Source organism: Mauremys reevesii, linkage group 2, assembly GCF_016161935.1.
Source record: "Mauremys reevesii isolate NIE-2019 linkage group 2, ASM1616193v1, whole genome shotgun sequence".
In the NCBI taxonomy this organism is placed as follows: Eukaryota; Metazoa; Chordata; order Testudines; family Geoemydidae; genus Mauremys; species Mauremys reevesii.
The window spans coordinates 155,070,395-155,096,986 of NC_052624.1; the positions used below are offsets into that span (position 1 = coordinate 155,070,395).

At 46.5% G+C, this 26,592-nt stretch overlaps 1 protein-coding gene across 4 annotated transcripts in view; it reads left to right on the forward strand.

Annotated features, from left to right (window-relative positions):
- The window catches only part of BIN3 (bridging integrator 3), a 79,019-nt gene that overhangs the window by 40,950 nt on the left and 11,477 nt on the right, over positions 1-26,592 (forward strand). For all 4 annotated transcript variants that reach the window (XM_039521620.1, XM_039521622.1, XM_039521623.1 and 1 more), the window contains 4 exons: positions 1,960-2,000; positions 2,739-2,800; positions 8,344-8,480; positions 9,044-9,084. In XM_039521620.1, coding sequence (XP_039377554.1) covers positions 1,960-2,000; positions 2,739-2,800; positions 8,344-8,480; positions 9,044-9,084 — 281 coding nt within the window. The remainder of the gene's footprint in view (positions 1-1,959; positions 2,001-2,738; positions 2,801-8,343; positions 8,481-9,043; positions 9,085-26,592) is intronic.

The following is a 26,592-nucleotide window of genomic DNA, read 5'->3' on the forward strand; positions in this document are numbered from 1 at the left end:
GCAATGATTCTATCTTCATCTCTTTGGAAAGTGCCCGGCACACTGAGAACTGCAATTAAAATAATAAAATTGTTTTCTTTTCAGCCCATGGCTTGGTGGATTTGTTTGCAATAGGGTCATGTATTAGAATTTGGGGGGGCATGGAGACCCAGTGGTGTCTTGAGGCTTAGAAGAGGGCCCTTGGTTACCTGAGCTGATGGAGACAGAGGGTATGGTACAGAGAACGTGTCGTTTCATAGGAAGTGATCAGAAAAGAAGTGCTAAAATACAAAATTACCAATTCTTTGGGACAACTGTAGTAGTTAATCTGACTAAGAACTCAGCTGTAGCAGCCAGTAGCCACTACCACTCCTTCAGTTGTGCATTCTCTAATGGAGCTTGAACTGTTTCAAACCCAGGTTCAGGTCTAAGGCTTGGAGCAGTCCGGATTCTGTGGTGGATTAGAACCTATGGACTAGAATGGGAGTTTGGAGGAGTGCTGGGGCACATCACACAGGCAAATCATAAGGGAAAAGGAGGAGGAGGCTTATAATACCAGTTACTGAAGCCCGAAGAACCAGTATTAGTGACAGTTGCATGCAGAGAAGATAGATACTTAATACTCTGTGGAGTGTGGAGTCCTTTAAATTTGGTGTCAGAGGAGAGAGGGGCATGCCCCCAGTCCCATTCTCTATTACCGTGGGTGAACGTATGCACACAGTGTATCTGGACCCCTGAGCAGAAACATTTCTCATATGACCTGCTCCTCTTCTGTAAACACCAAGCAGGGCTGTGTAAAGCGGACAGTCCTGCATGTATGTTCATGTGTCATTATACCTGTTGGGCTGCCACCTTTGTGTGCTTTTGGAATGGCTCCATTTATTTTGTCAGTTTCCAGTTCATATGCCCTAGCATGTCCTCAGAATGAATTGACACAGCTGGTGGCAATGACTTTTGTTCTAAAATGGTCTGGTCCATCTAGTAACAGAAAACACAGGTGTAACGTCTACTTTTGGGAGAAGCTATAGCACCCACTTACTTGGGTCCATTGGGTATTTCTTGAATACAAATTTAACTGCACAGAATACACTACACTCATATCTCCACCTTTCGACATTTCCCCCGATGCCTTAGAATGAAACTCCGAACTTCAGAATTTTCCTGGTGCAGGGAGATTCATGATGTTTCCTGATCTGAAATCTCAGTGATCACTTTGGAACTAAATTAGGAGGAACCACCAAAAGTCAAAAGTTTTGTTTTGTTATTTAATACTCCAAATACTTTCAAGGTTTAGGCCTCAGATCTTATTTGGGTCTTATATAGTTTACAAGCTAAACAAGTTCTGTATTTAGATTGTTATATCATCAGAGCAGGAACCTTGGGTAAAATTTTCAAAAGCATCCAAGTGATTTAGAAGTCCAGTGAGACTTAGCCCATGTCTATGCTCCGGGCACTACAGTGGCACACTTCAGCTGTGCTACTAAAGCACGCTATTGTAGATGCTTCCTACATCAATGGAAAAGGTTTTTCCATCTATGTAAATAACCCACTTTCTCGAGTGGCGGCAGCTGGGTTGACAGAAGAATTCTGTCGACCTAGTCACGTCTACACCCGGGACTAGATCTGCTTAACAACGGCTCTCAAAGGTGTGAAATTTTACCACCCCTGAGTGATGTAGCTAGGTTGATCTAAATTTTAAGTACAGACCAGGCATTAGGGCTCCTAAGTGCTTAAAACTCTTTTAAAAATGGGACTTACGTGCTTTTGAAAATGTTACCTGTTATCCTCATGTTTGTCTCTAAAGTGCCTAGCATGCTGTTGACACTATATAAATAATAATAGTTTCACTTGTATCCGTTGATACTTGCAGATCAATCCAGTTTGTACTTTCCGCTGGGAGGACAGGGGCCTGGGTCAGTTTTTTTGAATTGTGCTCTAATGTGTTTGAGCTGACGTGGTTTCTCTTTTTCCTTCCCCCAGGTGGAGAGAGACTTCGAAAGGGAATATGGGAAACTTCAGCAGTAAGTATTAACCAGTTTGGGGATGATCATGGATCTGCTTTTCACCCAACTCAGTCTTATTGCATCTTTCCTTGTGTTGCTCGCCTAATGCTCTGTTAGCAGCTTGTTGTTCTCCTGCTGAGTGCATTGTAATTTCGAGATGGTTTAGATCGGTGTTTCTCAGTCAGGGTCGCAACCTGCGGGGGGTCATGAGGCATTGACAATTTTATTACAATTCTAAAGCAAAGAAAACAAAATTTCCAGAATATCTTCAAGGAGTCCAAAACCATCAGTGTTTGTAAGGTCTAATGTTGTAGTTGTAGTAACTGTTATATTGTATGGACCTGTATCTGATACGTTTTTACGCTTACTTTTATAGTAAACATAAGGGTCATGTGGAGATGTGGGTGGTCACTTGAAATTAGTTATATGGTTAAACAGCATTATACATAATAGAAACGTGTCCAGTTGTCTTTTAACTACCAGCTGGCCTGTTGGCATAATTGTCATGTACACTGCTACCTCGATATAACGCCACCCGATATAACACAAATTTAGATATAACGCGGTAAAGCAGTGCTCCAGGGGGGCAGGGCTGCGCACACTGGTGAATCAAAGCAAGTTCAATATAACATGGTTTCACCTATAACGCAGTAAGATTTTTTGGCTCCCAAGGACAGCATTATATCAAGGTAGAGGTGTATATGTTTGGTTATTTTTTAAAGATTCAGAACTTAGTCTTACTCTTTCCTATTTCAGGCTGGAAGATCAGACCAAGAAACTGCAGAAGGACATGAAGAAGAGCACAGATGCAGATGTGGGTATGTAACAGTGTGAGACACAGATTGGGAATCAGGCCATTAAAAGAGTAAGTGACTTTCTCAGGGTCACAGGAAGCCTGTGACAGAGCTGGAGACTGAACCCAGATCGCTTGAGTTCCAGTTCAGTCCCTTAGCTACAAGACAGTCCTCTTGAGGGCTCCTAAACTATTACTTACCCAGAGTCATATAGTGAGTCCATTGGCTGAGCCAAGCATAGAACCTCATTCTCCTGAATCCTAGCTTGCTGTGTGACCTTGGCCAAGTCTCTTCACCTCTCTGTGGCTTAGTTTCTGCCTTTGAAAATTTGGGATAATTCTTATTTGTATTAGGGTAGCGCCTGAAGGGCCCGACTGAGAATGAGGCCCCCTTGGGTTGGTCACTGTATCCTCACGTAGCGAGAGACATTAAGTGTGTGTATTTCATTTATATCACTTTGCCAACTTAATGGCTCACATGTAAGAGTAACCCTGCAAGTTCTGCCTAATAGTTGGCTTGGTCTTGCTGCAGTGAGCTACGTAGGAAGCAATAAACAAGTAGTCTCTTCATGTCACTGCCCCAGCTGTTTGCTTCTGCGAGGTCAGAGAGTGACATCTGCTTTGCAGGTGTGCATCACTCCTGCACATGGGGTCCTGCCTGCTCACTTAGCAGTTTCTCCAGTAGGAACCCAGTCTGACCGCATCACACAATACAGGATTTAAACAAACATGGGTAAGATGAAAAGACTAGACAATCTGAAGGAAGAGACACTGGGGGAAGTGGAGATTAGTGATTGCCAGTTACTGAAGCGAGCTGAGCAACCTTCTGGAACATGCAGAAAAGAGCTGTTTTAAACAGAGATGGCTTTTTTGCAGCACAGAGTTTGGAGCAGTCTCTATTTTTATTGGCCCACTGGGTGTTGGAGCCAAGTCAAATTACATGAGTAGGCAGGTGAGGGCTGGTCCAATCTCCACAAGCACCTCATGGTGATTTGATTTATGAAGACACGGGTATGCTAAAAAGAACCCACATTTTGCTGCCTGCCAGCAGTAGGGCAGGAGGATACATCGCTACACACACAGCACCATCATAGACATGAACAACAAATGCTGCAAGAAAAAAACCCTTCCAAGGTGAAAGCTTCTCTCCCTGGGACATTGTTCATTATCAGGGCTCCTCTGGCAAGTTTTTCCTTGTAAAGGATTCCCCTCCCCTCCCTTTCAGTGGGTGTTTTTATATGAAGTATTTCAAGCCCCAGAGGAACTGTGGGAGGACTCTCCTTTTCCGTTCATGGCAGGGTTGCAAATTAGCCCAGGCCCTGTCCAGATCCGGTATGAGCTGATTTCTCATTTAAAGGCATGAAATCCTGAGTAAGGGGAGAATTTTAAACTTGGTGCCAGTGAATAAAGAGTGTCCCAGACCACAGAGGACGGAGAACAGGCATTCAGGACCTCTGGAGGCTTCCCTGACCCTGCAATATCTGAGTAACAGAGAGATGAAGAGATAACTGTACTTAGTTAACTAATGTGTAGTTCCCATGTCCAGCAGAAGTCTGGCAGTGCATCAGCTCTGCTGCTGTTCTTCCTAGTGTCTTATTTCTTCCATTGTATCTGAGTGTCGAGGGGGTTGATTGTTCACTCTGACTGTAAACATTCGCCAGCACGTTTGACCTAGTCAGGCCAGTCCACGTTCTGCCAACAATAGATACACACTCCGAAATAAGCGGACACTTTCTCAGGTGCACAAGTTTTCCTGGGAGACTTGGATGCTGCCGTGCCAGTTTTAGCAGCATGGCTGGGAAAGGTGATTCAAACCTCAGTAAGAATTACCTGCAACACTTGCTGTGCTGTGGTTGAGGGTCACTCAGCATCTCCATCACTTGTCTCCTTTTCCAGAGGGGAGGTGGCTTTAAGGAGCAGGGATTTTTTATTTATTTATTTTTTTGGTTGTCTAGCTGTAATAAAAGTCCTCTCCTTTTGAAATAAAATATAACTGGATTTGGTTAATATAATATATATTAATATTAATATATATAATATAATATAAATTGAAAAGAGCCTTACCATCCAGGTTCCATTAGGGTAAGCATCCAAAGGTTCAAATGCTTATCCAAACTATTTAAGATTCTTGGATCTGCACAACTGGCTAAGAATCTCACAATAACTGGTTTTCTTGAGAGCTTCCTGGCATCTCCACTTCCTCTCCTAACTAGAAAACCTGTGAAATCACCCTCCATCATGTTATTTCTGGATTCTTTCTTTTGGCCAAAGCCAGAAACAAGAAGTGAAAATATATTTATCAGAACTTCAGAAGTATATCAAAAGATTACTGACCATCTCTAGCCAAAATTCTAGTGATGGATTCAAGAGATGAAACAATATACACACATTACATCTTCATGATGTATCTGAAAGCAACATCATGAGCTCCTCTTCAGTAGAAAATTTTGTTGTGAATGTGATTGTGAAGTGGTTGAATTAAGTGATGTGATGCTGACCATGACTAACCAACCAATGCAGACCAGGAGAAGCTATTCTGCATTATACAGCATAGTCAGCATTTCTTGCCACTACTTTTGCACAAGATCTCCAAGATATGTCTTACTGTCTGCTCACGCTGCCAAAACACTTGTGCGAGCCCTAACTATAGTGATCTCTATGTCTATGCCTCCACTCTGGATTTGGTGTGCAGATGGATGCTGTCTTAATTATAAAATGGCAGCCTTATCTTGCTTTGAATAACCAGCGATGGCCTACGGTCACTTTTTCTAATATTAATAATACTCAGCACTTTATATTTGCAAAGTACCGTGCAAACATTTAACTAGTTCCTCCTCCAAGTCTCCCCCTTCCCCCTGTTGCACAGATGAAGACACAGTGGTACAGAGAGGAGAGAAATGACTTGCCGAAAGTCACACAGCAAATTAATGGCAGAGTAGGGACTAGAACCCAGGAATCTTGATTCCCAGCCTCTGAGAATCTGTCTGACCATTGCCTGCCATCACTCACTATCCTAATTGTATTAAGTCCCAGCTCTCTGCATTTGGGGGACACATAGTAATTTCTCTTCCAGCTAAAGAGTTCTATGGTTTTTAGCCCAGTCCTGTTTTGAATCATAGGATCTCAGGGTTGGAAGGGACCTCAGGAGGTCATCTAGTCCAACCCCCTGCTCAAAGCAGGACCAATTCCCAACTAAATCATCCCAGCCAGGGCTTTGTCAAGACTGACCTTAAAAACCTCTAAGGAAGGAGGTTTTCCACCATCTCCCTAGGCAACCCATTCCAGTGCTTCACCACCCTCCTAGTGAAAAAGTTTTTCCTAACATCCAACGTAAACCTCCCCCATTGCAACTTGAGAACTTTACTCCTTGTTCTGTCATCTGGTACCACTGAGAACAGTCTAGATCCATCCTCTTTGGAACCCCCTTTCAGGTAGTTGAAAGCAGCTATCAAATCCCCCCTCATTCTTCTCTTCTGCAGACTAAACAATCCCAGTTCCCTCAGCCTCTCCTCATAAGTCATGTGCTCCAGCCCCCTAATCATTTTTGTTGCCCTCCGCTGGACTCTTTCCAATTTCTCCACATCCTTCTCGTAGTGTGGGGCCCAAAACTGGACACAGTACTCCAGATGAGGCCTCACCAATGTCAGATAGAGGGAAATGATCACGTCCCTCGATCTGCTGGCAATGTCCCTACTTATACAGCCCAAAATGCCGTTAGCCTTCTTGGCAACAAGGGCACACTGTCAACTCATATCCAGCTTCTCGTCCACTGTAACACCTAGGTCCTTTTCTACAGAACTGCTGCCTAGCCATTCGGTCCCTAGTCTGTAACAGTGAATGGGATTCTTCCGTCCTAAGTGCAGGACTCTGCACTTGTGCTTGTTGAACCTCATCAGGTTTCTTTTGGCCCAGTCCTCTAATTTGTCTAAGTCCCTCTGTATCCTATCCCTTCCCTTCAGCGTATCTACCACTCCTCCCAGTTTAGTGTCATCTGCAAACTTGCTGAGAGTGCAGTCCATGCCATCCTCCAGATCATTAATTTGGTACAAATCCTTCCTCAGATGTGGTCTCATATGAGGTTTCTGTCCCATCTGCCTAAAGGTTTAAATGTTTAAACCCTTAATGTTTGAATAATAGTCCGATACAGTAGCTTTGTTATTCCATAGTGAGTGTCTCATTCTGGACTGAGCTTTCCAGCCATTGGAACATGAATTCTGAGCTTTCTGTATAATTGTGCATAACCTTTAAATCAGAGCATTTAATCTCTTGATTTGTGATCTTAAGCCCCATCATTGAGGATGACTTTAATTCAGACATGAAAAGTTTGTACAGTGATAGTCTTTAAAAAGCTCCTCTGAGCTACTGTACAAAAGAGTCTGGCTTTCAGATCCTTAACTGGAATAACTTATAGCAACGTTACCGGGAAAAAAGAGAGAGATTTCTGGATAGCGGTGCTGTTTTTACTTACATATTGGCTCTTCTGTTTTATTCATCTTCCTACATTATATTCCACTTATTTACTGTGAACGTCGTTCAGCCTGTTGCTGTACGAACTCTTCATTGATCTCGCATCTTATCCTTCTACAGTGTTGTGTGTGGGGAGGACTCGCTGCAGGGTCTTTGTCCTGAATTTTCTTCATTGAAAAATGAGGCCAGTTGATTGGATAGAAAAGAAGAGATGCTTGTAAATCTAAAAGAAAGCGAAAGGGGCTTGATGAAATGAAAGTTGCTGAAATCTGAGTTCAGTGGTGGTCCCGGGGGTCCCTTCTAGCCTTAAATTCTGTGACTCTCTGGTGGCCAAGTGGCCAGTTCACAACTGCCACAGCAGCTGGCCCTCTTGTTGGCAGTCTCAGCAGAGAGGTGGAGGGGTGTGCTGAGGACCCATTGCTGGGAAATGGTTCCCTCTGGAAGAAAACTCAGGCTCATTGGTGACAAACTTGCACTACTACTGCTCATGCTGTACCTGTTTTACAGGCGAATAAAGATCTTCCTTCTCCAGCCCTGTCAGTCTGGCCCCTTTCCCCCAGCACTAAATCCACTTAAAATATGTATCTTTGTAAAGTTTTTTTGGAAGACTTAATGGACTGTGCTTTTTCTCATTGTGGAGGAGCTACAATGAGACAGAGCAATGCTTAATAGTCTGTTAAAAAAAAAAGCAGATGTATACAAAAATGTCAAAAAAGCTTTCTACATTATTTTTAAAAGAAAGTTATGCTTTTGTTAGTTTGGTATTATTTCTGGCAGCATCGCATCTTACATTTAAATGGTCCACATTTAACCTGTATTAACAACTATTCTCTCAGTGTTTACATGAAAAAATCAGTACCTCTCTCTTTATCTTCTCAGCCTCCAACTTGTGTCCCTGGAAAGTTTAGGTGCTGAACTAAGTGCCTTAGTGGCTGAAGATTTAGGTTTGTGTCCCAGACTGTTTTTTGTAGAACCGGGATAATGAATTAGTTCCAGCAAACCTGGATTATTTTGCAAGTGCCTGTCCTGTTGTGCAACTCTGTGTCACTGATGGACCTTCTCTTCTTCTTTTACATGCTCTTGGGTCCCATCGTACTGCAGCCATGTCGAAATCAGCTGTGAAAATCTCTTCAGACCTGCTGTCCAACCCACTCTGCGAGCAAGACCCCAATTTCCTGGCGATGGTAACAGCCCTGGACACTGCCATGAAGAGAATGGACTCTTTCAACCAAGAGAAGGTGTGTGTGGGTTTTACTGAAGTGGGGAGGAGGAGGGGATGGGAACATGTGCTCTGTGTGTGTGTGTCTGCTCCATATAGGTGAACTCTCCCTTACCCCTTCCCTTTCTTCTCTCCCCCTAGGAGGGCGCCCAGATTAATTTATCATATCCTGGGATACTTCAGAAGAGAATAGATGCATGTGCCTCCACCTGGAGCCAATCAGGGCTAGTCCTTAAACCGACTAGAGAGAGTTCTATAGAGTAACATGAGCTGCTTTCTCTCATCCCCACTCCACGGAGGACCAAGTTCGCTGCCCTCACAGCACGTCCTGTCTTTGCTGGTTTGGGAGCACAGGACCAGAGTTGTGTCCGAGTGCTGCCAGTTGCACTTAAAACTTCTTTTCAGCTCCAGAGCACAGGAGGTTGTGGGGTGAGGATTTGATGAAGATGATGATGTTAATTTGTACTCTGGTAGCACCTCGAGGCCTGAGCCCTGGTGTGGAAGACGCTGCACAAATGTATAACTTAGTTCAAACAGGCTTCTTCAATAATTTGTTTGTAACAATCTCTTTTCTTCCAATAGGTGAACCAAATCCAAAAGACGGTGATAGAGCCCTTGAAAAAGTAAGTAGCAGCATTTTCCTATGAGCAGAATCAAATGCTCTCAGTAGTCATGTTCCTTAGAGACGTACATCATTTAAAGAGACAGTGTCAGGTTTAAAATTATAATCCTTCCAAAAGCAAATAATCTTTCACAGCCTCCATCCAAGAAGGTATTGTCCCTATTTTACAGTGAGAAGACCGAGGCACAGAGAGGTTAAGTGATTTGACCAAGTCCAGGCTGTTAGCGTGTGGCACAGCTGGAAAATAGCTCGAATCTCTTAGTTCCTGATCTTGTACTTCAGTTTGCCAGATGCACTTAACTGTGTTTCACAAAACACCTGAAGTTATTAAAAACTTGAAAGCACTTAAAACATCCAGTCTATCTCCACATATGCTGTTGGTTACTTGCTACATTTTGCTTGGCTTGAAGGAGGAAAATGGACTAGTCAGTTTCATTTGATTTCTAATCCGTTTCAGCCTCTGGTCCTTAGGAAGTTGCAATGCAGTCTAATGCATTGCTGCTGCTTTGGGGCTACAGATGCTAGAGGTGAATGTTTCCTTTGGAAATTTAAAAAAGGGAATTTTCAGAAATATTTTGTTCCTCTTAATTTTAGTTAAAGGCATTTTTTCAACACCTAAATTTTGGGCCAGATTTGACCCTCCAGTGTCCCTGAAATTTGTTCAAGGAGAAGCTAGGAAGTAAAGACCTCACACAGAAATATACATGGTATGATGTATCACAGTCAGATAAAAGCCTTGAGGGAACTGAGGGTATGTCTACACTACAAGAGTAGTTCGAATCAACTTAAGTCGAATTTGTGGAATCGACCTTACAAAGTCGAATTTGTGTATCCACACTAAGGACACTAATTCGACTTTGTGAGTCCACACTAATGGGGCCAGCATCGACTTTGGAAGCGGTGCACTGTGGGAAGCTATCCCACAGTTCCCGCAGTCCCCGCTGCCCATTGGAATGCTGGGTAGAGCCCCCAATGCCTGCTGGGGGAAAAAATGTGTCGAGGGTGGTTTTGGGTAACTGTCGTCATTGAACCGTCAATCACGCCCTCCCTCCCTCCCCGAAAGCACCTGCGGGCAATGTGTTCGTGCACTTTTCTGGTCAGTGACAGTGCGGACGCCACAGCACTGCGATCATGGAGCCCGCTGCAGTTATGGCCGTTTTCACCTCCTCGCACCTTATCGTCCACCTCTTCCACAGTCAGCTGCTGAGAAATCGGGCTACTTTTCAATGGTGCTGCAAGCACTGGTGGAGCATAGGGAACGTTTTACCAACATCAACATTGGGTGGCCAGGCAAGGTTCATGACGCGCGTGTTTTCAGGAACTGTGGTCTGTTTAGACACCTGCAGGAAGGTAGTTTCTTCCCGGACCACAAAATAACTGTTGGGGATGTGCAGATGCCTATAGTGATCCTCGGGGACCCAGCCTACCCGCTAATGCCCTGGCTCATGAAGCCCTATACAGGCGCCTTGGACAGCGACAAGGAATTCTTCAAGTACCAGCGAGCAGCATGACCTGTGACTGTTCAGTTTCTTTACAGAGAAGCTGAACCTGCCCCTGTTTCTTTACCCAGTTACTGTTGACTATCCTCTGCAGTTACATACCCCGTTCACCCCGTTTCCCCCACTTCCAACACACGTGTAAAAATAAAATACATGTTCCACTGTAACTTTACAAAGGTTTCTTTATTAATGACTTTGCGTTAAAGGGTTGAAACTGGGACGCAGACTGTGCTGGGTAGGGTGTGCGGTGATGTAAAGACCGCCTCTAAACTCGAGGAATGACAGGCTTCTGCTCCTAGAGCGGTCCGCAGTGCCGGACTGGTTGTTTCAACGGAGCCTGCCATCCCTCCTTTTTGGGATTCTGTGTGCGGGGGCTATGTGACCTTGTGGCGGAGGAGGACGGATACAGATTCCTCTGCTGCGTGACTCTGCGGTCCAGGACAAGGACCGCTGTATAAGATCTGTAACCGCCCTCCCCTGCTACAAAGTCACGTCCCCCCCCAACCCACACAGAACCTGGAAACCACCTCCCATACCGACCAGGGTGCCTACTGACTGCACTGTGTGTGTGACCTGCTGCTGATCCTTCCCCCGTGTCTGTACCCTGGTAATGGTGAATGTCCTACGCAATTACAACCCCCCCCCCCCCCCCCTTCACACAAAGTCTTCTGCAAAGAAACATGGCGGAAACAGTAATTAACAGCAAACTACTTTTAATACTCAACAACACAATTGGGGGATGAAACTGGGATTTGGGCTTGGGTGAGCCAGAAAGGTAGGGACTTTTCAAAATTTATGGACTGAGAGCTTTTGGGTAATTGAGCTCTCTGCTGGGGTGCAGTGACAGTTTTCACGGCCCCTCGCGCCGGCCGTCGACACTATCCCATAGTCAGAGTCCACGGTCACTGGTGGGGCAGTGGTGGCAGGCTCCGGAGCGTCCATTTGCCGCTTTGGTCTTCCTTTTGCCTTGTCTCAGGTCCTCGATTTTCACGCGGCACTGCATTGCATCCCGGCTGTATCCTCTGTCTCTCATGGCTTTGGAGACCTTCTCGTAGGTCTTCGCATTCCGTTTTTTGGAGCGCAGCTCCGAAAGCACAGACTCCTCGCCCCACACACCGATCAGATCCAAGACTTCCCGGTCAGTCCATGCTGGGGCCCTCTTTCTATTCAGAGATTGCATGGACTCCTCTGCTGGAGAGCCCTGCATCATTGCCGGTGCTGCTGAGCTCGTCCCGATGTCCAACCAGGAAATGAGATTCAAACTGGCCAGACAGGAAAAGGAATTCAAATTTTCCCGGGGCTTTTCCTGTGTGGCTGGTCAGAGCATCCGAGCTCGGACTGCTGTCCAGAGCGTCAACAGAGTGGTGCAGTGTGGGATAGCTCCTGGAGCTACTAAGGTCGATTTCTGTCCACACCTAGCCTAATTCGACATGGCCATGTCGAATTTAGCACTACTCCCCTCGTTGGGGAGGAGTACAGAAGTCAAACTAAAGAGCCCTCTATGTCGAATTAAATAGCTTCGTGGTGTGTACGGGTGCACGGTTAATTCGAATTAACGCTGCTAAATTCGAATTAAAGTCCTAGTGTGGACCAGGCCTGAGTCTGTGAAGCTCCACAAAAGCAGCCCATCAAACCTTAGCAGAGCAAGTGGATTTTGGCACTGTCAGTGTTTGGTGCTCACCATGGAGGCAGGGGTTTAATAATGAATCCATTGGCATAGAAGCCACCCACTGACTTATTTTCTATAGACAATTTCCTTCATGGGGGGGAAAGGATCCCATGAGGATCAGACCATGAGTCATCTGACCCTCTGCTGCCCTGGGAGGGGGTTGAATTTGGTGTTGTTTCTTTCCATGAGCTGTAGAGCTTACATTAAAAAGCTGGGCTTCCTAGGAGTTATTTGTTTCTTTAGGGCCTGATCCTGCACTAAAGTCAATGCCAGAATTTCCATTGGCTTCAATCAGTCCAAGATAAGAGGCTGAACTCGCTGGTCCGCAGTCACTTGACATTTTGGTTTCTTTACATTGAGAATTACCACCTCCCCTGTTTTAGGATCACTGCATTCCCGCCACACTTTGTTAATGGCAAGAAGTTACCTTGTGTCTTACAGTGTGTCATAACCCACTGATGCATCATCTCTGTAGGGATCTTGTCATCCATGGAACTCTTAAATGTTAATTTCTGTGCGAGTCCCACCAGTGTTGGCAGGAGTTGTAAGTAAGACTATACCCTTAAACATTAAAGGAGAATTTCATTTAGTGCAGCAAAATGTCTTCAAAAATCCCTAGATTCTTTATTTTATTACAAGAACAGAGAGAGAGAGAGAGAAACGAAAATCATTTGACTTTAATAAGACAGTAAGTGATGCAAATTGCTGAATAACAATTTTAGTTTACATTTGACAACTGAGGTTTTGGTGGTGGTTGTTTTTTTGCTTGTTGTTGTTTAATCCCAAGTCTGAAAGTAAACCAACATATACCACTCTGCGCATAGGGCTGCCCTGGATTTTTATTGGGGCGGTGGTGGGGCATGCTGACTTGAGTTTTGCTTTTGTGGTTTACCCTATAACCAGATATTCTTGTTTATTAAAAAAAACAAGCCTCCGATGGTGGAATTGTGTTGCTTATTAGGTAGATAGTCCTCAGCATGAAAGATACAGCACCTTTATCTTCTGGCATTCTATTAAAACTGTCTCATTTAATTGTCAAGAAATAGATCTTAGCTTAAACTAGCCAGGTGGTTTCCATGTGACTGTCTTTTTGTTCTGTGTACAGCACCTAGCACAGCAGGGTCCTGGTCCCTGGCTGGGGCTCCTAGGCGCAACAGTACTGCAAATAATAATAATCATGTATCCATATAAGAAAGATCCCTTCCATCCCACCTTGAGTTCTGAGGTAGCCAGCTTTCAGGCTGAGCAGATTCAGGCCAAGTCACTGTTTGGGTGCAAGAAGTCTAGAGAAATTCCAGAATCGCACTGAAAGCAGATTCAGCTGATGTTCTCCTTTTGGCCCCCAGGGCTGTGGTGGTGAGCTCTGTGTGGTGATGAGCTGTAAAACGCCATTCCTGACCACTTGTCATGGAGGCACTTTTGTAGGATTTACGGTTGTTTACCCCAGTGTCCTGACTACATATTCCAGCTCTGGTGATTTGTTTCTGTCTCCTTACATTTCCCCTTACTTGGATGTGACATTTTTCATTTCCTGCCCTTGTCACTTAAGCACTGTTGCAGTATGTTCTAAAACGGCTCTTGTTTCATGACTGTGGTGGCTGCATTTCATTGGTGACCAAGAATGACTTGTCTCCTCTCCCTGTCCCTAAGTATGCACGAGTGCAGGTACGTGCATATGTAATTCCTACAGTTGATACAATTTGTAAAGAGCCTGGGGTGTCCATTTGGATAATAATGAGATGCACTATGGAAATGCAGACTTGCGTCCTCTTCTTGGCCTGCTTGCCGAGAACTCCAGTAACGTTTCTGGGATAAAAACTAAAGATTAATTAAAGCTGCCTGGAGGATCCTCTTCTCGTTTCAGTTCGGTATTGTTTCCCCTGGTAGAGCCCATTCTCCTCAGCCTCTCCCAAACTCGCTTTGACCTAGAAACAGGCTTTGATTCAACAGCTGTGCTTTATTACTTCTTCACTGGTGGTCTTCTATAGTTTATTAGCCAAAGACACAGATAAGTAGAAAGCAGGCATTATATTAATGGTAATATATTATAATCAGAGGCACATGTGTCATAAAATCTCCATTCTGTAGTTCAGCGATATGAGGTTTCTATCAGCCACATTAAGAGTAACCATCTCAAGGGGTGGTTCTATCATCCAGATCTCCCTGCTTATGGCAGAGTTAGGATCATGCAGTCACTTCCTTTTGCAACTGTAACAAACTCATAGCTGGAAATCACTCATTTAATTTCACGGAGTTAGCAAAGCTCTAGCTAGAATATGACATGGGTTTAAGGTGTGGGTTGGGCAAAGAGATCGGGTGGCTGGAGAGGTCAGGCCTTCACTTGGGAACTGCTTGTGTAAATTCACACCAGATCAGCTCAGTGAAAAAACAGATGCTTTTTTCTGCACTCTGTAACTTCCCGTTCTTCAGCCTGGCTCCTCTTGTCCCTTGGGTGAGGGCTGAAGTGCGTTGGCTGGACTTGGGGTTGGTGATGGACTGTGTGCTTTCATGTTGATATTACATCCTATGTGTCAGTATTTAGGGCAGGAAACAGTTTAAATAAGCCAGGAGGTTTGAAGATTCATTGACTTTAATGCCTTTTGCATTTGGAACTGTGGATTCTGATCTGATGTTAATTGCAAGGGGATCTTGATTTAACAGACTGATGATTTGAACCACCCTGTTTGTCAAGCTACCTGAGTGTTACTGATTAATGAGGGCTTCCCTCAGAGCCTAAATTCCCAATCTATCAAACTCGCCCTTATCTTAGCCCAAATATTGCCTATCCCTGACATCTGTCTACTTGTCTGTCTGAGACTGTGGGCTCCTTTGGGCAGCAGTCTTCTCTTTCCTGTGTGTCTGAAAGGCTCCCCTCCTGTTGTAGGTGCAACTGCAAGCAAATAACAATAATAATTGGTGTCACCCAGGTGGTTTGGAGAATCAGGATTCTGCTGTCATAGTGAATGTGTCAGCCATGTGGTTTGTACCACACTGGTGTGAAGGGATCCAGAGATCCCATGCCAGCAGTGGCTATAAACAGCTTCTATTGATATGCAGTTTATTTCCCAGATGATAGAAAAAGTGTTTTCAAATGGTCAGGAGGGAGCTGCAGGGGAGAAGGTCACCGAGATACTGAATAGAATGAGGGGATCCTGGGGAACTCTCCTCCAAAACAGTTGCTGGTGCATGCGCTTACTAGTTTTGCATGAGTTATATGGTGGCCAGACTGTGAAGGAACTTGGCACAATCGGCTCTCTGCCCTGAGACTCGAGAATAGCTGCAGTTCAGGACTGAAGTGCTCTGTTAGAATTTGTACTGGTCCCAGGACTGCGGTGAATTGGCAGAGCTGGGGATGAGGATAGGACTAGAATAATAGAAAAGGCTGCAGATCAGAGTTGGGCTGTGTGGGCCCCTGGGTTGGAATAGCAAGGGGGTTGCCAGGTAGGAGGGAGGTGCATTGCCAGAACTGTGTAGGGAGGGGTCAGAACTAGAATATTAGGGAGTAATATAGGCCAAGACTAAGGTGCTTTGGCAAAGGTGGTGCAGGTGATGCTATCTCCATGTGTGGCCAGTTTGTGCTTGGTCTTAATGTCAGGAGAACTCAGATTCCCATAAGTAGAATGCCTCCCACCACAGACTGATGTATCAACTAAATTAAATCAGCATGCAAGTGAGTCCTCTGGCTGGTTTCCATAAGGGCTGAAAAACCGGGAGTGAGCATCTAAAATCCCTGCTGCCTATCCTTAGCACAGAGATCCACTCTCTGGAGAAATAGCTCCATCAGAGCAGAGCCCTGGTCTCTCCTGATCAGCTGGCCAGAGTCCCCCAAAATATCAGTTGCACGGCTTAGTCTCTGCCTCCCCAGCTTGGCTTGCACACATGCTGTGTGATCTCCTTTTTTCCCTGTAACCACATAAAACCCTGCCGTTAGTGTACAGCCTCAATCTGCACTTCCTTCTCTGACAGTGAAAGCAGATAACCAGCCGTAAGGGTCCCCTGGGGGCGCTGGGGACCGGAAACAGGAAAGCCGCTTTCATGTCCTTACAGGCCTCTAATGAGGATTTCATACACAAAGCAAGCCACATGGCTGCCTCGCCCCCCTGTGCATCCTCCCTCATCTCGGGGCTCTTAGCCTTAATCCTCAGCTCTCTCCAGTTTGAACTGTCGTCTTATTTTTCGGTTGCTTTTTGCTGTAGTCGGAAGGGATGGTTTTAATTTCCCATTCCTGGTGGGTGGATGGGCCCGCAACGGACGTGTGGGCATGGATTGCGGAATGGCAGGCATTCCTGAACATAGCCCAAGTGCTTTGGCCTAGCTCTGAGCCATCCCTCTCTTGGTCTTTAAACTTCCTCCCAGGTTTTTCCTTCTCCTTTTCATGCTTTGATACTGTTTTCTCTCCTTCTGATTTCTGTCCTTCCTTTCCCTTATAACCTTCTTTTCCTCCTCATTCCCCTTTCCTTTCCCCGACGCCTTCAGATTGCCCATTGGGGATCAGGCTTGTTCTTTTTTTATTGTAGACAATCAACATGCTCGACGCTGTGCAAACATAAAAACACCCCACCAGGTTCTGATCTCAGCTATCACTGGTGTCAATCCTCGATCTCTCCACTGACCTCCGTGGGGTGACTCTGGATTTACACTGGGAACAGAATTGGGCCTCCTCTTCCCAGATCTCTTACAATCTGGCTCAGACTCAGACAGTAGCATTGAGATACACATGCTATGCAGCTTGAGGATGCAGTGTCAGAGCGCTGCAGATCACTCTGAAGGTTCATCACTGAATTGCTTTTCAGGAGGGAGTGTGTTTTAAGGAGGGATTGGAATAAAGAGAAGGAGGTCGTTTGCTGTAGAAGATAATGACAATACTTAGCACTTACACAGCACTTTGCATTTTCAAAGCACTGAGCCAGTGTTAATCCCCACAACCTGCCTGTGAGAGGAGAAAGGCAGAGAAGAGATGCGACTTGCCAGAGGCCACTCAGCAAGCCAGTGGAAGAGCTAGGAATAGAACCAAGTTGTCCTGTTTTCCCCTGTCTCACGCTTCGTCCACTAGCCTGTACTGTCTCCAAGAAGGTATAAGGGTCTGCATGGACATGAGAGAGGGAGACAGAGAAAGAGGAGGCATTGAGGAGGGAGAAGGCAGATTGCTAGCTGGCCTTGGTGCTGATGATCATCTGAATGGTTATAACATGCTGAGAGACTGACAGAGGGAGCCGACTTGGGCCCTCTCTATTACTCGTCTGCTGTCTTGAGCGTCGATAACCGCTTGCTTCTTCCCATGTGTCCTGTGAACATCCCTTTCCCCGTTGCAGCAGATCCTCTCGGCACGCACAATTCCTTCCAGCCATCAAGACACCGCCCAACTGATCTGCACCTGTACGCATGCAGGCCAGCACAGTCTCCTCCCCTCCTATTAGCGCTGTAACTCCAGGCATGCAGAGCCCTGGCGCTAACGGCTCTCTGCCGCAGTCGCCATGTCACAACCAGAGAGGGAGAGAAATCTGCAATTTTCAAGTAACAGACTTGTCAGTTAGGTTGACTTGCTAATGAATCCGGCAGTGGTGGGAATTCTGATGGTGCTTTTATCTTCCGTGGTAGTGTCTCTCAATCCCCATCCTTTAATTATGGGAAGCTGAAGGAAGGCTACAGCATAGAGATGAAGTGGCAACATTATTTATAATTCAGAGAATCTTCTAAAGTCTGGATTTTTTTTTCTGAGGCTAAAATGTCATCCTAAAAGGAGTTTCATTGGTACATTTTCCCCCAGTGGTGGGGCGACTATTATTTGCATTTTCTTTTCGTTATCCCTATGTATCTACCGTCACCTATTCTTTTTAGGAATTCCCCTACAACCACATTTCCTAAGAGGTGTCAGAAAGCAATGGCACCTTACTGTATAAGCAGGAATCTGCAGCCCTGGGAAGCAAGGGTGAGCTAGGGAGTTGTCTAAAATCTCAGCTCAGTCTCCCCTCTGCTGCCTGTTTTCAGCAACGTACCCACCAAAGTGAGACCCACTTAGTCGGCTTCGTTATTTCACCAAGTATTTCAAAAAATGGATTGTGCTTGAATCCTTGGGTTTTTTTAAGTGTTTATGGCTGTCAAAACATCTTTCCCCTGTACAGCAGCAGGTGTCTGTGGAGGAATAATGGTATTGGATTTATGACTAGTACTGAACACGTCTGCAAGACTTGTCATCTGTAGATCTCAAAGCACTTTGCAAAGTAGGTATTGTGATTCTCATAGAGGTGGGAAACTGAGGCAGAGAGAGGTTATGTGACTTACTCAAGGTCACATAGTGATTCAGTAGCAAAGCTGGAAACAAAACTCGTGTGTCCTGAGTCACTGTCCTGTGCCTTACCCCACTGCAATAACAGGAGCCATATCTTTCATCTGTCCTTCACATCTATTTACCACCTGGGGCATTTGGCTTGAGAGCCTGCTTCCACATACAGCTCACTCCAGTAAAGAAGGAGAAAAATGAGAGATAATCTTAATTGGGAAGGAAAATACCTAGCATGTACCATACTTTTCAGTGTAAGTCTAGAAATCCTGTCGGAATGAGAGAATTTCCATAGGAATGTTCCGTCAGGAGCCAGCAGGATCTGATGGCAGGAGAACTGTTTCCTCAGCCCGATCCAGCCCCAGCCCAGTGAAGGTGTATGTTGCCTTTTTTACCTGATTACCTTTGCAATATACGATTAAACCATGTGCCTCGCTACCTACCTGTTAGAATGAACAGAGCAGTGAGGGCCGTTCCTGCGAGGTGCTGAGCAATCACAACTTGCTCAGAACTTCTCAGGATCTGACCTGAAATGAGAGAACTCCTAACAGCTGAGACAATGCTGCCGCATCCCAGGATATCCACAGACGCTACGGCAAACTTCCAAAAACTATCATTCCTGTTTACTGATGATTACTGCATTATGGAGAAATTCAGCCATCGTGTAAGTGGGTGCAGATCTCATCGATCTCAGTTTGGTTGACAGCCTTTCATAAAACAGCTCTCAGGGTCTGATTTAAGCCCATGACACCTACCCTGGAAAACTGAAAGTTAACGCTGAAACATCAGCATTGAGTAAGATATTTTAAACCCCAGGGGCGTGGAGCACCAAACCATGGCATCCCAGCTTTAACCCTGGACATCCTTGATTTTGAGGGCTCATCCCTTTCCATGTTGTTTGAATATAGATTTCTGTTCTTTTGATTCGTGAGTTTGAATCTGCAGTTTGTCATGATTGTCTGGAGCTGGCATGATGCACTGTGATGATGGCAGCTTTCAGAGTCCAATAATCCCCGCACCCCAAAATACAGTATATAATCCATGCATTAAAAGTCCTTATGAAACAGTAGTTGCTGTGCCTACACAATAACTGCCTCTTCAGTCTCTGTGCTGGCGCTATTTTATTAAAGCACTCTGAAGCATGATGCCCCTCCAACAAAATCTCACTTTGTTAAATCCAAGATGGGTTGAATAGTAGGAGCACAAAAAGTCAAGCCACCTTGTTTTAAAAACAGATCTACCATCATTGTCGCAGGTCCTTGTCTGAGATCTTGCATGCCACATTTCAGAGCCGAATGAGTATTTTCTGCTTTAGTGGGTTCATATGATGTGAATGGTTACATGCTAATTAGTTGATGTCCTGTGCTTTCAAGGCGTAAAGTGCTATCCTAGTACTAAGCTCAATGGGTCATAGTGGAGAGAGCCCTTGTTAAACAGACACCTTTGAGCATTATCCAAAAAACATGTTGAGGAGCCTATTGAAAGGGTAATGTGTAATGCTGTCATAACGCTGAACATTTTCAAAGTACATTTCTGACATGAAGCCTTCAAACTCCACCCGGGGAGGTGGATAGGAGTCATTCCAACATTACAGGTGAGGAAACTACGGCACAGATGGGTGGTAGCAATATTTATATTGTGGTAGCACTCAAAGGCTCCCAGTGGGACTGAGGCCCCATTGTGCCTACAATCTAAAGACCCCAACAGCCAGAGAGCAGGGAATACAACGTACACGGCAATTGACTATGGTGTAGCATTGGCTCAGCTGTGTTAGTTGCATGGATTATAGTTGAGGGTGGAGGAAAAGGAAAGAAAGAGAGGAGGAGCAACAGTCTCAACTTGTCATCTGCCTAGCCATGACCAACTGGCTGGGTTTTGCAGGCATCGTGGCAGAGAGGAGTCTTAAAGAAGGATTTGAAGGATAAGTGAATTTCCTGAGGCCACAGAAAGAGTCAGTGTCAGTGGTAGGCTTAGAACTCGAGAGCGTCTGGACTCCAGCCCTCTGCTCATGCCACTAGACTGTGTTGCTTTTCTAGAGAAATGCTGCAAATTGATGGCTGTGCTCTGTAAAGTCCTTCATCACTGACAAGTGATTGTATTCCATCTCCTGGACATACGTTCCAAGTTCACCATGTATCCTATTCGTAGAGTGCACATATGTTGGGTGTACGTAAGCAGCGATACCACAGATGAGTGGTTGTGTCAATGCTGCTTTCCTCTTTATGACAATGAATGCCTTAAAAATGGTCAGGGTATTTAAAAAAAGCCACAAGCGTGTGCATGTGAACATAGCCCTGGGGCCAAATGCTAGACCGGGGTCGGCAACCTATGGCACGTGTGCCAAAGACGGCATGCGAGCCGATTTTTAATGGCACTCTGCTGCCTGCCAGAGTCCCAGCTGGCAGCAGAGTGCCATTAAAAATCCTGCCCGGCCCGGCCCAGCCCAGCCCGCTCTTCTCTGCCCCCTCCCCCGCAGGGCAGGGGGCAGAAGCTTGGTCCTGCCAGCTCCTCTGCCTCTTCCCGCAGTGTGCTGAGTTCCTGCCCCTCCTCCTCCTCTCCCTCCCTGCCGGCTGATCAGCTGATGGCCCTTGCGAGGGACGGGGTGGGAGAGGAGTGGAGTCAGCGTGTGGAGGCAGAGAAGAAGTGGGGGCAGGGATTTAGGGAAGGGGGGGTGGAATAGGGGCATATCCCCTCCAGCCCCCTGCCCTGACCCCCCTCACACACACCCAGCCCTCTGCCCTGAGCCTTGCGCCCTGCACACCCCCTAGGCTCCTACCCTGAGCCCTGACTCCCTCACACACACCCAGCCCTCTGCCCTGAGCCTTGCGCCCTGCACACACCCCAGGCTCGTGCCCTGTGCCCCGCACACCCCCCAGGCCCCTGTCCTGAGCCCTGTATCCCCCTCACACACACCCAGCCCTCTGCCCTGACCCCTCCACACACACACCCAGCCCTCTGCCCTGAGCCCTGCAGCCCCACACACACCCAGGCCCAGGCCCTAAGCACTGCACCCCCCTCACACACACTCAGCCCTCTGCTTGACTCCTTCACACACACACCCACGACCCCAGCCCTGACTCTGGTACCCCCACACATACCCAGGCCCCCCACACCCTATGCCCTGACACCTGCACCCCCCTCACATGCCCCCAGCCCTCTGCCCTGACTCTTGCACCCCCCTACATACCCAGCCCCCCTCCACACACCATGCATCCCCCACATCCCCACCCTGAGCACCAAACGGGAGCTCCTGCCCCCCTTCCCCCCCACACACACACACACTCCCACCTGCACCCCTTGCACCAAATGGGAGCTGCCCAGGTAAGTGCTCCACACCCAAACTTCCTGCCCCAACCCTGAGCCCCCTCCCTCATTCTAGCTCCAGGCCAGACCCTACACCCTAACCTGCTCCTTCACCCCCAGCCCTGTGCTCAGTGCACTCCCACCCTCAGCTCAGTGCAGAGAGAGGAAGAGAATGGGCCAGAACCAGGGAGAAGGGGCCGCTCAGCCCACTGCCGGTCTGGGGTCCCGGCCGCCGGCCCCGCACAGCCCGCTGCCAGTCTGGGGTTCTGGCTGCCAGACCCTTGCCAGCCGCGGTCCCGGCCACAGGCCTTGCTCAGCCCGCTGCCAGCCTAGGTGAACAGAACTCCAGACCAGCAGTGGCCTGAGCGGGCCAGCGGCGTAAGATCAACATTTTAATGTAATTTTAAATGAAGCTTCTTAAACATTTTGAAAACCTTGTTTATTTTACAGTACAACAATAGTTTAGGTATACACTGCTATGTCGATATAACGCCACCCGATATAACACGAATTTGGATATAACGCGGTAAAGCAATGCTCCGGGGCGGGGGGGGCTGCGCACTCTGGTGGATCAAAGCAAGTTCAGTATAACACAGTTTCACCTATAATGCGGTAAGATTTTTTGGCTCCCAAGGACAGCGTTATATCGAGGTAGAGGTGTGTAATATATAGACTTATAGAGAGAGACCTTCTAAAAAAACATTAAAATGTATTACCGGCACGTGAAACCTTAAATTACAGTGAATAAATGAAGACTTGGCACAGCACTGCTGAAAGGCTGCCGACCCCTGTGCTAGACTGACAGCCCTGGAGACTGAAGGCTTCTGTCTAGCCACATACCAAATACAGCAAAGGGCCGCTGGAGTGTGAGCTTTCCCCATGGCAGTGCTTCAGTGTGAACCTGAGGAGAGGGGAATTCCATCCCCCGGCCCATTCAGTCCTAGCATTTCTGCTGAGACTACCAAGCAGGAGGAAATCAGTGGCAATGTGGGCTTTGCACTGTAGACCCCTGTCTGCTGGCAGTGTGATGGACTCACCGAACTAACTCCCAACTTTCAATAACATCTGGCCTGGTCGGGAGTTGAACTTGTTACTTAGAGCTAAAAGGCTCCATGTTCCGTTACCACCCTTCTGAGCCATCCTGCCCTTGCCTTCTTCAGGATCCTAAAATAAATTAAATTGTAATATCCCAAGAAAAACAGGGGCCACTGTACTGATTGTCTTACTCGTTTTCATCTCAAATTCATTTTAAATAGCAACCATTTAATTTGAGTGAAGCTGCTGCAGAATTTGCAGTGTGGTGCACCAAAAAGCCACTGAATTCATGGCCATCCTGCCACAGAGTACGCGGGGCCTTTGATATGGGAAGGGCATGACGGTTGATACATTCCCTTGACCTGTCTGGTTTTCTCTGTGCAGGTCTCTTGCGTTCATTCAGATTCCTGTTTATCCAGCCCTTTTAATATATGTGTTTCTTTACTTATCTACATAGCAGCTAAATATTTAAATATTTCCCCCATGCCCATGAAACGAGGGGCCTCTGTAGCCAGTCCCAGTGGGAGTCAGTCTGTTAGCTGATACATTTAAATATAATGGCAAACCCTGCGTGAAACTGACTATAAAAAGCAATCTTAGAGTAGCAGCATCTGATCTGCATGTGACCAGCTGGATGGAAGAATGACCTTGTGCTTGCTGATGACTTTTTCAGGTTGCACAGGGCGATACAAGGTTATTAATGCCCCAGCCCCATCTCCATAATGAGATGAAGGGATGGTGGATGCAAAGAATCAGCCATACAAGGCACAGCTGCTTTTTTGCAGGACAGGATGACTTAAGGCCCGGGGCTCTGTCCTTATGGGTGGCCTCTGTAGGCTGTTGTTCTGATTAGAGGTTGTCTTGATGGTACAGCATGTTGCGGGTGACATTGTGGGCGCTTGTGAGCACTGGACCAGCAGCTTTGCCGTGACTGTAGTTTGTGATAGTCTGTGTCACCCCGTGGACTCTTGGGCAGAGTGGGAAGTGTAATCAGGTGGGCACATAGTTAGGCATGAAAGACGCAGTGCCTCCCCTGCACTCACCCACTATGCATCTATGTCTATTTTTGAGTTATACCTAGCAATGGGGATCATGGTAACACCAGCTGGTATTTTGCCATCTGAGCCAGGAATATTAAACACTAATGGTCCTTGTATCCCGTTCCCCAACTCTTCTGGGCTTTGTCTTTTTAGACTGTAAGTGCTTCAGAGCAAGGCCTTTGTCTCCCTACGTGTTTGCTCAGCACGTAGCACATACTGAGTGCAGCCCCAGTATAAATAAATAATATTAAACATGCACAGAGCTAAGTGGTCAGTGCTGCAAAGCAAGCCTGGCTTCTGTTTCCCAGGCTAAATCCTTCGACATAGTTCATGTATCTAAATATATCAAACGCAATTAAATTCATAAATTGGGATTTTTCTTTTTGCTCATTTACCCCTTGCTGATCATAGGTATTTCAGTACAGGTGGGTATAAAATCCCCTCACCTGTACAAGCCTGTAAGAAAGACATAACAGAAGGATAAATGTTGCAGTACTGTTGAAACTGTTTTCATGAAGGATTTGTTGGTTTTAGCCTGTAAAACTGACCATATAGTTTATGACCAGCAAGTTACCCAGTGCACTGTGGAGATGCAGTGGCCAGTTTCATAGGAGCACGTTCTCTGATAGTCAGCCATCTGTGTGCATGATTGAAGTCCACTGAAAGTTAGGAGGGAGGGTGGTTTCATTTTTATCACAAAGCTTCATTTCAGTTCTATAAACCAGCTTAATATGGTCAACTGTGGGTCTTTCCTCCATCTCCTAGTTGGCTGCCTCTTCTGTCACTTTCAGCAATATTCTCTGTTGGTTTCTTACTTAAATGTTCATTAAGACATTTCTTAATTCACAAAACGTTGGTGCTAATATGAATATTTCCATAGCCTGCATAATTGTTGGCACCTGGCTCCATTGCTATGGGCAACATGGATTTTGATAGCATGGTGCTACTACTCCTTCAGTCTGGGGCACAGAGCTCCCATCCTGGGTGTGCTGCTGGTGGGACTTACAATGACTAAGGCTATGGCTTAACAGCACATCCGGACAGTCTATGACAATAGGAGAAGGACGGGGGCAGGGTGGGGAGACGTCAGCTTTCTACCCAGGTTGTGGTTAGTATTTGCATAGTGCTTTTCACGTTCAGATTGCTGTACAAAACACAGGAGCTTTTGGGGGCCCGTCAGCAGGTATTTTTGTGTGTGTGTCTACATTATAAAAAACCTGTTCTCGTGCTATTGCTTCAGAGAGATTTCATCAAGTTTAGCCTAAAACCGGAGATCTGAATCATTACCCTTATCTTATGGATGGGGAAAGCTGAGACAGGGCAGTTGGGACCTGTCAAAGGGAATGAGTGTTAGAGCCAGGATTACAACAGTGACTCCCAGACTAATAAACCTCACGGCCTCTCTCCAATGGTGAAAGCAGCCAAGGGGACAGAAGAAAAGCAAGGGATGTCTCTGAGTGTAGGAGGAGATCTCCTTAACTCTGTTGACAGCTGACCCAAAGGCGGCTGATATTAAATTAAATGTGGACTGGCACTGAGGAGCAGAAGTAAGGGAGATTCTGGGGCACGGGCGTAGTTTGGGGAGGGACAGAGGAGTGTTGCTCCCCCCCCCCAAAAATGTAAGCCTTGGGCAGCCATGATATTTCTCTTCCTTGCAGGGGTGGCACCAGCACTCCAAGTGCGTGCTTGGGGCGGCAAGCCACGGGGGGCGCTCTGCCGGCGCCGCGAGGGCGGCAGGCAGGCTGCCCTCGGTGGCTTGCCTGCAGAGGGTCCGCTGGTCCCCGCGGCTTCGGCGGACCTCCTGCAGGCTGCGGGACCAGCGGACCCTCCGCAGGCAAACCGCCGGAGGCAGCCAAATCCCTAGAGCCACCCCTGCTTCCCTCCCCCGCCCACGCACAGCCACATTGGCCTGACTGGAGCTGCCGCCCAAATATAGAAGTCAAATTACACCTATGGTTTTGGGTAGAGTCAGGGCCATAAGAGGAAGGAGGTGAGGAAGGGGAAAGGCGACAGTGATCAGAAGATGAAGCAACTCAATAAGGCATAGGCACGCCTGGCGTTGCCAATAATTCCTTTTATTTGCCCTTACTTTGCCTAGGTGAGGTAGCAGACGTGAGCCTTCAGAAAGGATTTAAATCGTGCAAGTGGCTTGGCCAGCAGACTGAGGGAGGGGATGCCAAATATAAGGGGCAGCATGGAAGAAGGTGAGGAATCAACTGTGGGAGGAGGATCCCGAGATTGGCATCACTGGTAAAATCAGGGAGGCTGGGAGGGAATATGAAAGGAGAGGAAGTTCAAGTTGTAGGCAGGGGCTGTGTGAGATAAAACCTTAATGGCAAGATGTGTGAATTTTCTCTTCAGTACAGTGTTGATCCAGCCAAGTGCCTCATACAGCGGACGTGTCATGGTGAAGCAATGGGCTAGAGATGGTTGCGGCAGTAGCATTTTAGATGGACTATAGAGGAGTCAGGCTCACAAAATGCTTAGAATTTGATCTATTATATGGGAGAGGTAAACCCGGTACTAAATTTCCGCAGAACAAATGTGGTAATGATAAGAGAGATGGTGCACAGTGTTAGCTGGAACTCAGTGTTAAAGAGGCACTGATAAGGGAAATTCAGAGTTAAAAATTCCCTTGCCCTAGATTAATACTGTAGATTATTAATCCTGAAAAATGTTCACA